The sequence below is a fragment of the Hibiscus syriacus genome, unplaced genomic scaffold (genome assembly GCF_006381635.1).
Source record: "Hibiscus syriacus cultivar Baekdansim isolate YM2019G1 unplaced genomic scaffold, ASM638163v2 tig00002237_pilon, whole genome shotgun sequence".
Classification (NCBI taxonomy): domain Eukaryota; kingdom Viridiplantae; phylum Streptophyta; class Magnoliopsida; order Malvales; family Malvaceae; genus Hibiscus; species Hibiscus syriacus.
In genome coordinates, this window is record NW_024061918.1 from 1215630 (window position 1) to 1227761 (window position 12132).

General features: G+C 32.8%; 1 protein-coding gene across 1 annotated transcript; it reads left to right on the plus strand.

Annotated features, from left to right (window-relative positions):
• The first annotated feature begins 2173 nt into the window (after positions 1-2173).
• LOC120138712 lies at positions 2174-3387 on the plus strand. Its single transcript, XM_039154130.1, has 3 exons — positions 2174-2563; positions 2684-2968; positions 3190-3387. Exons 1-3 carry the CDS (start codon positions 2174-2176, stop codon positions 3235-3237), a joined length of 723 nt encoding a protein of 240 aa, XP_039010061.1. The 3' UTR covers positions 3238-3387.
• The last annotated feature ends 8745 nt before the right edge of the window (positions 3388-12132 follow it).

A 12132-nucleotide genomic window follows, 5' to 3' on the forward strand; every position in this document is an offset into this window, starting at 1 on the left:
AAAGAAATCAAACTCACCTTGGGCTTGAGTGCTTCACGTTTGAGAGAAGAAGAAGATGAAGAAGAAAAGAAAATGAATTGTCTGGAAACTATGTTTCCCCAATTATGATTCACATGGGTATTATAATACCCATTAATTATTATTTAATTATTACCCCATGTTCAATGACCCTTTTACCCTTTTATTCTTCCTTCATTTATTAATTCATCCTACACCAACATCTTTCAATTAATTCCTGAATTTTTCAATTTATTTAATCTGGTCATTGAATTTTAAAATCTTACACTTTAATCACTAACCTGATATTGAGGATGTTACATAATATCTAATCAAAATATTGAAAACATAAATGTAATGTACAAATACATATACCATAACAACAAGCAAATATAATGCACGGCCCTTATTGATATAAATACATAATATAAACAAAAATATGAAATATGATATACAATAAATTGCATAGGCTAAATAAAAGGAGTTTAGTTGACATACGGGATTAAACCAAATAAAGGTAAAGACATGGTCAAAGTATTTAGTATTAGTAAATCAATAATACATCAAATATTTTATGTATAAATAATACAAAGCATTTATTATATATATATATATATATATATATATATATATATATATATATATGTATGTGAGAATTTAAATAAATAAATAAAAATAAACAAGGTAATATATAAATATATAAGGGTTAAAAAATAAACATATACATAAAATACACATGGATTAATAATAATAGTAAAAAAACCATACACATAAATATATATGTTTAAATATACAAAATGTATCTACCGTATACCTTTAGTTCTATTTATGTCTAATGTTTATTTCGTTCTAATTTAATGTCTAACGTTTTATTTCGTAAATATTATCTAATAAATTAATTAAAATAAAAATTTATTTATTTCCCTCTCTTTCGCTTACTTTCCCTCTTCCCCTTTCTCTTTCCATCTCTTCACCAGTAAAGTCCCTGAACTGTGTGACGAGTAAGCACCGAAGGCCAAACAAGGATCGTGTGGATCCACAGGCAGCAAATCTGGAGCTGAAGCTGGAAATCGAAGCGGCGGCAGATTCCGCCGGTACCTCACTGTTAACACTTGAACTCAACCCTAGGTCTTCCTCAAGTTTCCCCATAATGTAGCATCCTCAAGGTTCTTTTACTGCTCCCATTGTTTGGTCCTTCACCGCCCAACAACACAGGTCTTACACATTTCCTAATTTGTTAGAGAGACAATAGAAATTTGGATTTGTTTTCACAATTAAAAAAAAGTTATCATTTCTTTTTCCTCAACCCGACAAGCCATTCAAGACGGAGCAAAGGGCGGCCGAGAAAATCTACGACGATTGAAAGAAGGCGAAACAACGACACGACGCACTTCTCGTAAACGCCTTCGATGGACTATGCAGTGCCGTAATCTTTGACTTCTTTGCGGCGCATGAGCATGGGGACGGAGGAGTCGAGAAAGATAGAGGTGGCTATGGGGAGGGTAGTGTAAGGGACGCCGTAGATGAGGTTGAAGGGAGTTTGGGAATGGAGAGAGGAGAGGATGGAATGGGAGATTTGGCGGAGAAAGGAAGGGTAAGAAACGATGAGGCGGTGGTCTATGTAGATAGGGGAAAAGATGCCGGATTTCAGCTTGAAGTTATCGAATTTGACGGCGGAGATTTCATTGAGTTGGAGGATGAGGGACTCTGTTGACGACATTTTGTGTGTTTGGGCGGTGGGGGGCGCCGCTAGTGACAGTGGTGGAGGTGTAGAAATGGTAGTTTACAAGGAAGGAGGTTATTTTGTTCTTTACATTAATTTATTTATTTTTTAATATTAAAAAGAATGTTATGTGATATTTTAATGGATTAACTCAAAATTAATAACCCGACACGGTTTAACCTAATTTAAATTACAAAATAAAACGTTAGATATTAAGCTAAAACGAAATAAGCATTTGGCATTAACTGAAACTAAATGCGGACACCTTCTGTATATTTATTTGGACATATATACGTAACCGTAATCTATTCATACATGGACATATATATACAAAAAATATAAATAAGGTACCTAAACGCTATAATTCAAGAAAAAAAGGGGCCAAATCAAGCTTCATTAAAAAATAGAATGGTTACACGCATAATATATCCAATATATTAAGAAACACACTTCATGGCTAAAACCCAAAACAAATTAAAGAGGGACTCGTTTTTCTTTTACCAGAGATTAACACGAGAGAGAGGAGTAGGGGAGAGCACTCTGCCGCCTCCTCGCCAGGAAAGGGGAACCACTGTTTGTCATCGGTGTCCGTTCAATGTCAAACTCCAAGGGAAGGTTCGTCTCGACGCCAAGAGCACAGATCCGGCCTTGGTTTCGTCGAGATACACCCCAAGCTTCACGAAGCGGTCGAACACCGTTCGGTTTTCCCACCCTCCGATCTCCTCATCCGACAGTTGGATCGACTCTATTTTGAAGTATGTTGGTCCCTTAACCCGTGCGCATCTACGAACAGTCCGGATCTACTGTCCCATCACTAGAGATGCAGTCGTCGAAGATCCGACGGTAAGCTTCTCTTTTGTTCTCTCCTCTTCTCTTTTTTTTTTATATTTTTTTATAGTTGTTGGATTCTTTCTCTGTTGGTTTTCTGTTCGAATGACCCTTTTTCCCGTTCTAACTCGCCAGGAAAGGGGAACCACTGTTAGTCATCGGTGTCCGTTCAATGTCAAACTCCAAGGGAAGGTTCGTCTCGACGCCAAGAGCACAGATCCGGCCTTGGTTTCGTCGAGAAACACCCCAAGTTTCACGAAGCGGTCAAAAACCGTTCGGTTTTCCCACCCTCCGATCTCCTCATCCGACAGTTGGATCGACTCTATTTTGAAGTATGTTGGTCCCTTAACCCGTGCGCATCTACGAACAGTCCGGATCTACTGTCCGATCACTAGAGTTACAGTCATCGAAGATCCGACGGTAAGCTTCTCTTTTTTTTTATATTTTTTATAGTTGTTGGATTCTTTCTCTGTTGGTTTTCTGTTCGAATGACCCTTTTTTCCCGTTCCAATGCTCACTTCTCTTTTGTTCGAACTGTCTCCCCGTTTCTTCTTCCTCTTTCCCGATTCCCCGCTTCATTGGGTTTGGTGGATTTGTTATAATTATAATAAATTTGTTTTTGATTGATTTGATTTGCTGAGGTGGCCGGTGAAAATGATGGCTCGGGCGGCGACGGCGACAATTACTAGGTCTAGGGTTAGGATACCTAGGGCTTCATTTGGGTTTATGGGCTTAGGGTTTGATGTTGTATTGGGCTCTATTGTAATTGGGCTTGTGATCTAAAAAAGGAATAACATAATAAATATAAATACCTATAATATTAATACATTTAATTAAAAAAGCGGACAAAAGCGATTGTCAACAATTTTATTTATATTTTAAGATTATTATGGTAATACAAGATATAAAATTTATTTCTGAATATGAAAACTAAAAGTAATTCTCTAATTATATCAATTGCATTATATAAAAAGTTTTTAGAAAATATGATATTAAAAAATTGATTAACAGAGGATCAAATTGCATTCAATGTTTACAATTCTCACTATTTTTTTGGACAAAATAACTATTAAATAATATGATATATTTATTTTTAGGAGATCCATTTGAAAAATATATGAACCAAAAAATCAAGCATTCCATCCCCATGCTTTGCTTCCGATTTTTTTTTCTTTTTTGGAAAGAGCTTCGCCTCCGATTTAATTAGGTATTTATTCTGTATGTTTGTGTATGGCGTGGGTCGGATGGCCCCTGAATGAAGCATAGCTCCGTCTCTGGTTGTGATGTGATTTATATTTTTGGTATCTTATATTAAAATTAAATCGAAATAAATATGAAAATTAATCATGATTTAATTATTAAGAATAAAATATTATATACGAAAACGTATTTAAATTAATTGATAGGTTAAATCTTAGAGTTTTTTTAGTTGTGGTCTTCGAAGAATATAGAATTTTTTTAAATATAAATTCTCTTACGTGATAATAGGAAATATGAGATTATCTATTTTTTTTTGGGAATTATAACATTTTTATAGCTGATTTAAAATCAATTACTTTTGTATTTATAACTATGTATCTCATTAAGTTATAAATATAATTTTAATAGTATCTACACTTTTATTTTTATGATACTTCAAATATCTTATGAATTATAATCATGATTGTTCACTTAATTTTATGTAATATTTTATGATAACAATATACATTATAATATGTGTCTATAAATATAGATTTTAATCCAATAATCTCCCACTTGAGCAACATATGTTTCTTGACAAATCTATAATCTAATGAGCTCAAAATTTATTTTTATGCAATAAGTATTCTATAACAATCTCGTTCATCAAATATATACATATAGGATTGAAGCAAATTTTGACATATCCATCATGACTAAACCTATTAATAGCCACATATAGAAACACAATCAAATGACATAGATCAATCATAGAGCATAACATGAAAATTACGTCTAATGTGAACCGTACGTGTCTATTTTCAACTAGTCCTCCTAAAACCTTAACAAAATAAAATTTTACCAAAATCAGTGTGAATAAACCAAAACAAATTTCACTTCTGTAGAAATATAACTTTAACATAAATATCCTTAGACTAAAGTAACTGAAATTGTGTCTACGTTAAAAATTATAAACTCTCATTAAAACTTAATATCCTTAAATGATATTACACCCACATGATTAGTGTGCTCATGAAAGATCTAAGGTGATAGTTCTTTAATAAGTACGCAATAATGAATTTGTATCAATAGGCTTTATAAACACATAATTACATTGAATTTACTTTAATAATCAGAAACTTAAGGTCTATGTACTTGACTGTAAAGTGTTGTTGTAAAAAGAACAAAAGAATGCAAATTTATTGTCACGAAATAATATTAGTGATCTTTCTATTCAATCTATAGTTAACAGTTCATTCGACATATTTTTGCATCTATATTCAAATAAGTTAGAATCCGTAAACCTAATGATCTCTTACGTATTAGACTTTTAATATATAAGCATGTAATATTTTTGTTTTTAAGTGTATCATATGAATCAATTTAGTTGTTATCCAATGATTCATATCTAAATTGTTTAAATATCTGCTAAATATCCTAAAATCATTAGTTATGAATTAATATGTACAAATCTGAGTATACATTAAACTCCTTTATTTTTGAAGCAAAAAGAACTTTTTTTTGTATTTCCTTAGTTTCAAAATCATTCTTCGGGCACTGGTCAAAATTAAATTTGTTTCCTTTAGCAATAAGGGGTATTACTTAGTTTACTACCACTCAGTGGCGAATCCACGACTTGGTCAGGGTGGGCACGTGCCCACCCTAAAATCTGAATTTTCTTAGATTAGTTACTTTTTTACTGATGGTGTCTACCCTAAAATTTTTCGTGCCCACCCTAAAATTTGAATTTTCTTTGATTAGTTACTTATTTTATAGACGATACCTACCCTGAAATTTTATTTGTACCCTTTCCATTTAAAATTTTTATGTTGTTAACATATGTGTACCTACCCTGAAAAATATTTTTGGATCTGCCACTGCTACCACTGAACTTGTAGTATATACTATTATTAACCAAACTCATCTTAAACGAGATACAATTAGGGATGGGCATGGGTCGGGTTTTCGGTCCACCCGACCCGACCCGAGAACAAGGAGTCCTCCACCTGAGACTCGACCTGACCCGACCAAAATAAAATTTCACCCGACCCGACCCGATTTACTTTAACCTATTTGCCACCCGACCCGAGAACAAGGAGTCCTCCACCCCAGACTTGACCCGACCAAAACAACATTTAATCCGACCCGATATATAACTTTAAAACCTGACTCGACCCGATTTAATTTTTTATTTAATAAAACCCCGACTCGACCCGATTTACTTTAACCTATTTGCCATGCATATTCCTATAGTGGACTTAGGACTAAACATTTTGTTCATGACTGAAACTATGAATAGCCCATGGTTAACAGCCCATGATCGTTCAGCCAAACATGAACAAAGAAAACAAGCACTACAAATCACACTACCAGCACTACAAACTTCAATTTTTTTTAACAAACTTCAATTTTTTTAAAGACAAATCACACTACAAGCACTGTAGATTACAAATATCAGCTGCAAAACACAACAATGAAAGAAAACCAAACTACCTATACAACCAAACAAGAATTCAATTCAGGAAACAATCCACTAAAAAAAACAACATGCAACTTACATCTCCAGACTCCAATCCATAATTAAAATATATGTTCACAATTAAAATTATAAATTCATACTATACTTAAATAATTTCAAAGTTCAAACATAATTATAATAAAACGAGACATAAATACGTATGTTCGATGGAAAAAATTCATCCATTATCATCGGCTTCACAAGTTCACATTCCTCAATCTTAGCTAACTACTCAAATTCTATAAAATAAAATTATAAATTAATATTTAAAAAAAATATTATAATAGGAGTAAAGTAACAAATATGAAATTATTACTTCCAATTATCTCATATTGTTCGATTGCATCATCTTTATAAAAGTTGTCTTCATTTGAGTTTGATTCTAAAACATCGTAAATGAAAATAAAATCTAATAAGAAATAATGACAAAACATATAAGTAAAATAATTTGAAGTACACGATAAATACGTTTGTACCTTCTTCGACCCATAACCAATTTTGACAACATGCCAAAGCTTCTACAGTTGATGGATGAAGTCTATTACGTTATGCATTCACCAATCTCCCTCCAGTACTAAAAGTATACTCCAAAGCAACAATAAAAACCGGAATGGCATAAATATCTCTTGCAATAGCTTGCAATATAGGAAATTGAGGACCAATTTTTTTCCACCAAGTCAATATATCAAAGTCTGATGTCCTAGAAATAACATCTACTTCTAAGTAACGGTTTAACTCATATATGAATTTTGTTTTCTTTTTTCTCTTCCTTGAAACATAAGCATCAAAATCACTGGGGTTACCCAAATCAACTAGAACACTATCCAAAGATGCATCATTGAAGCGCTGAGGTTCATTCTTTGAGGACATTATTCTTTCTTCATACTCTGTGACCAAATCCCGACATAATTGCATAATTCTTTCAACTTCATTTTCAGTAGTAACCCCATAAATATTTTCAAAGTAATACTCCAAAGCCGCCCTAATCCTACAAATACTTGGAAAATAAAGATTTGATGTCGTAAATTTTGTACCTGAAAAACCTTCGGTGATCTCGTAGAATAACTTCAGCTTATCACAAATCACCAATGCAAAAGACCAATCATCATCAGTTGGCAAGTACTTATACAAAGGATCACGATGTAACTGCACACAATGAGAAAAAACATCCTTATAAGATAAAGTTGTTTGGAGCATCAAGAATATAGAATTCCATCGTGTTATAACATCAGAACTTAGCTTTTTTTGTAGTTGAAATACACAATTGTCGTAACGCCTCTTCAAATCTTTTCCCACCTTTTTGGAGTAGTAATCCAAAAAAGAACATTATGATGGATTCTTCCTATACCATCTCCAATCACATTTAATCCATCTTTAACAATCAAATGCAATATATGTGTACAACAACGCATGTGGAAAAAAGTTTCGTTAAGAAACAACGTATTACCTCCCATCCTATCAACCAACAACTTAATGACACCGTCATTTACAATACAGTTAATAACTGTAATAGATGTGAGTTTACTATCAATATTTCAATCTAGAAAACATTTCATCAAACTAGAAGCAATGACATCAGTGGTATGTGGAGCTGGTACATATTCAAACATAATTAAACAACAAATAAAATGAATTAGTTTTAAACATATCGAAACATATCTAAATATATAAATATATTTAAACAAATACCTTATAATGCGCTTTTGTAAACTCCAAGAGTTATCAATGTAATGAGCAGTAACAACCATATATCCTTTGTTTTGGTGATCTAAAGTCCACATGTCTATTGTTATAGCAATTCTTCCTTCATTAGCTTCCAACTTTGACAACATATTTCTCTTCTCCTTTTCGTACAAGTCCAAAATATCACGTTTTATAGTCTTGCTATAAGACATTTCAAACATAGGTTGTAGACTAGAATAATACTTTTTAAACTGTGAATGATCCACTATCGATAAAGGATATTCATGCATGATTATCATCTTCGAAATCTCTTTCCTTGCCATATATTGATTAAATGAGAAAGTCCTATTATCAATTTTCCATCCGACTTCTTTTGATTAGCTACTAAGACTTTTTGCCGAATGTCTACTTGAACTCGCTTCTTGCACCTTTTCAAATGATCATGCAAGTAACTTGTCCCATTCTTAGATTAACCATTGAATTTGTTTTGGCAGTGGTTGCATATTGCCTTCCACTCATTGTTGATCTTCTCTTTTTTAAAATGCTCTCATACCATAGACTTTAGCTTTAATGAAGTGCATTCGCTTGACACATTATTTTCAACCACAACATTAGATTGACTTAATGTAGGAACTGAATTTCCTTCAGAACTTGGTGGACTTCCCTCGGTTGATAGCTGTGGAGAGTTAAAAGTATGAGATGTGGATGAAATGGAATTCTCTTCCGAGTTAGACATTTCCTGTACAAATAATGATAAAGACATTAATTAATATCTCCTAAACTTAAATCAATTAATATCTCCATAACTGCAAAATTTAAGTTAATGAAGTTAAACTAGCTACATCAAATGAACGCATCACTTTCTCGAACACATCGGTATATTAAATGAAATGAAAGTGTTTATGCAGTGTTCAAATGTGGAACATCTTTCATCGTTCAATCAATCAAACATGTTGGAAGGTTCAAGGTAATTTCAGACGTGAATGCATGTAATTAAACAATAGCATCTACTTTTTTTTATCTTTCACGTGATAGGGAATTATTTTTTGGTGTTTTGTCTACTAACGGGAGAAGCTGGTAAATGCTATCAGCTAAAATATTGGGGACCTATTATGGCTTGTTTTCAGCAAGTTGTTTCCAATTTTTACATATAATCAGCTAAAACATTTATTTACGCATATACTTAATTTGTTTTACATGTTGAAGATCAGTCATAATCCCTAACTAATGTTTCCTCCCACCTGATTATACATGATTTTAAACTTAGTCTGATCTAAGATGGTAACCATTCTCATTCCTTGCTGATTTGTTATCGTCATGTCTAATGCAATTATAACTTATATTCACAATTCAATTATCCCCCAGAAACTAATTTATTTCAAGCATACTTTGCATCTTTAGTCAAGTGTAAATATTATACTAGACTGTTTCTTTGGCAAGAGAATGACATATTAAGCTCGCATAACATTTTCAGATCCATGTTCACAACTAGTGCAAGAGTAAAGATGTAATCAATAATTTTCATACCAATTTTTAGAACACATTTCTGCAATGCCCATCATACTCCTAAAGCACAATTGAAGAAGTAAGAGAGATATAATGTTATAGAGATTAAATGAAAACTACTTCAACTCCGAGCTAATTCGTATGTAGTGTTTGATTAACTTTTCCTGCATATGATTAATTTTTCCTGCATATGATATATCTAAAATCATGGCCTTAAATACGGAGATGCAAAGTAAATGCAGAACTAATCTCAGCTTAGAAACGGAGATAGATTGCAACCCGACCCATTCTTAGCTGAGATAGATTGCTAAACTAAAAGAACAAATCAAATCCACACAAAATGTCAATAAATCAAACGATTTAATTATAAAAAGTAAATAAATTTCAACTACTGAAGGTGAGGAAGATTGATAAGAACACTCAAAATCCCTTATCCAACCGGGGATCTTGGAACTCGAGATGATTTTCTAGAAATCATACCAGGTGGAGCAACACAATCTGGACTGCCCAACCTAGAATCAACCAAAGGACTAATAACAAAATTGTCCAAACTAGGAATATCCCCTGTTCTAGAACAGAATCAGGACCTTGTGAATTACTAATATGACTAAGGTGGCTTTTGGTTCGCTGGAATGTTTATGAGGGAATTGGAATCTGTGAAGGAATTGAAATTTGTCAGAAATTGAAATCCAATTCCATATTCTGTTTGGTTGGCAGGAAATGAAATTGAAATCCAATTCCATATTCTGTTTGGTTCGCAGACATGTCAGATGAATTTGATTTCAGTAATATAAAATGACAGAATTGCCCTTCTTGTTTTTTTGCTTTATTTTAGTTTGTTTTACAACTTACATGTAGTAATATATTATAAAAAATTAAAAAAATATTAAAATTTCAATTTAATGATTGATTATTCATTTCAATAAATTATAAAAGTCATGCTAATAAACATCATAAGTTAAAATCATCGCAATCAAAATATGTTAATAAGTTGCCAAAAGATAGAGTAATATTTCGATACATTCCAATCGGAGTATGTTAATTAGTTACCAAAAAATATACCAAAAAGTATTTTTATTCAATATATGAATTAGAAACCCGACCCGACATGACACGAAATAATAAAAAAATTATTTTTATTCAATAAAAACATTGACTTAATTGAAAAAAAATTATATAGAGAGGGGTATTATTGTAATTATTCCTAAATATATAAGGTAAAATTATATATTTTTTTCGGGTCGGGTCCGGTTTTTTTCACCCTAAACCCGAACCCTACCCGACCCGAATATCACACTTAAAAAAACCCGACCCGACTCGACCCGAATATCACACTTAAAAAACCCGACCGACCCGAACAAAATAAAGTTTCACCGACCCGACCCGAATATATGAATTAGAAATCAGACCCAACCGACCCGAAATAATAATAAAAAAATTTATTCAATAAAAATGGTAACTTAATTGAAAAAAAATTATATATAGAGGGGTATTATTGTAATTATTCCTAAATATATAAAGTAAAATTATATATATTTTTGGGTCGGGTATTTTTCACCCTAAACCCAAACTCGACCCGACCCGAATATCACACTTAAAAAAACCGACCCGACCAAAATAAAGTTTCACCCGACCCGACCCAAATATATGAATTAGAAACCCGACCTGACTCGAAATAATAAAAATATATTTTTATTCAATATATGAATAAGTTAGCAAAAGATTGATGAGGGTAGTATGGTCAAATTTCAATTCCCTCCAACAAGGGAATTGAATTCCATTCACTCTTGGATGGAATTCACTTTCCCTCATTTGATGGAAAGTTGAAGCCATGAGGGATTCCAATTCCTTATGAAAACTTGAACCAAACATGAGAAAGTGGTGAAATTGGATTCTAATTCCCCCCAATTCCAAGGGATTTATGCCAACCAAACGCCACCTAAGTGTTGAAACTAGAGAAGAAACAAAACTAGGTGGCTTTAAAATTAGAGAATGAATGAATAGAGAAATAAGACTAAGAAGAGGTGAAGTCACATGTAGAAAAACTAAAAGGAGAAAGCCAGACTCAGGAACATGAAGATGAGATGGGAAAAACTGGTTGTATTTGGAATAAGAACATGAAAAACAAATACATTTTCCCTAAAGGAAACATTTATGTTGACAAACAAAGGCTCAGATTATTGATTGAAAATAATTTATCCCTTTTGTGTAGGAGAATATCCCATAAACATGGAAGGAGTAGCCCTAACAACAAATTTATCTTTATTATTAGGAATAGTGGCATAATATAGACACCCAAAGACCCTCAAGTGTGAAAGAGATGGTTGTTTGTTATATAAAAACTCAAAAGAAGTCCTTCAACCAAGCATAGAAGAAGGTAGAATATTGATAAAATAACATGTTGTCATCACAAATTCCCTCTAAAATTTAATCACGAAGGAATCCTTCCTCAGGAGCCATCTCAGTAGGAGGAGGAAGCACACAACACACACATATACACGCAGAAAGAGAGAATGAGAGATACGAAGACACCTGAAGTAGAGAAATGAGAAAGCGAGTCGTTGCGTCAGTGGCTCGAACCCTCAATGGAGAATTTACAAAAGGAATTAGCCTCTCCTTAGCATGATTGGAATGCTCAAGGCTCAGAGTTTGGTTTCTTTGCACTGTTTGAAAGAAAGCGAGAGGTAAAACTCGTAGC

Coding starts and splice junctions, on each gene's coding strand:
- LOC120138712 (XM_039154130.1), top strand. CDS start 2,174: ATGGCTAAAACCCAAAACAAATTAAAGAGGGACTCGTTTTTCTTTTAC. Junction 2,564..2,683: donor CAGTCGTCGAAGATCCGACG/GTAAGCTTCTCT, acceptor CTAACTCGCCAG/GAAAGGGGAACCACTGTTAG. Junction 2,969..3,189: donor CAGTCATCGAAGATCCGACG/GTAAGCTTCTCT, acceptor TGATTTGCTGAG/GTGGCCGGTGAAAATGATGG.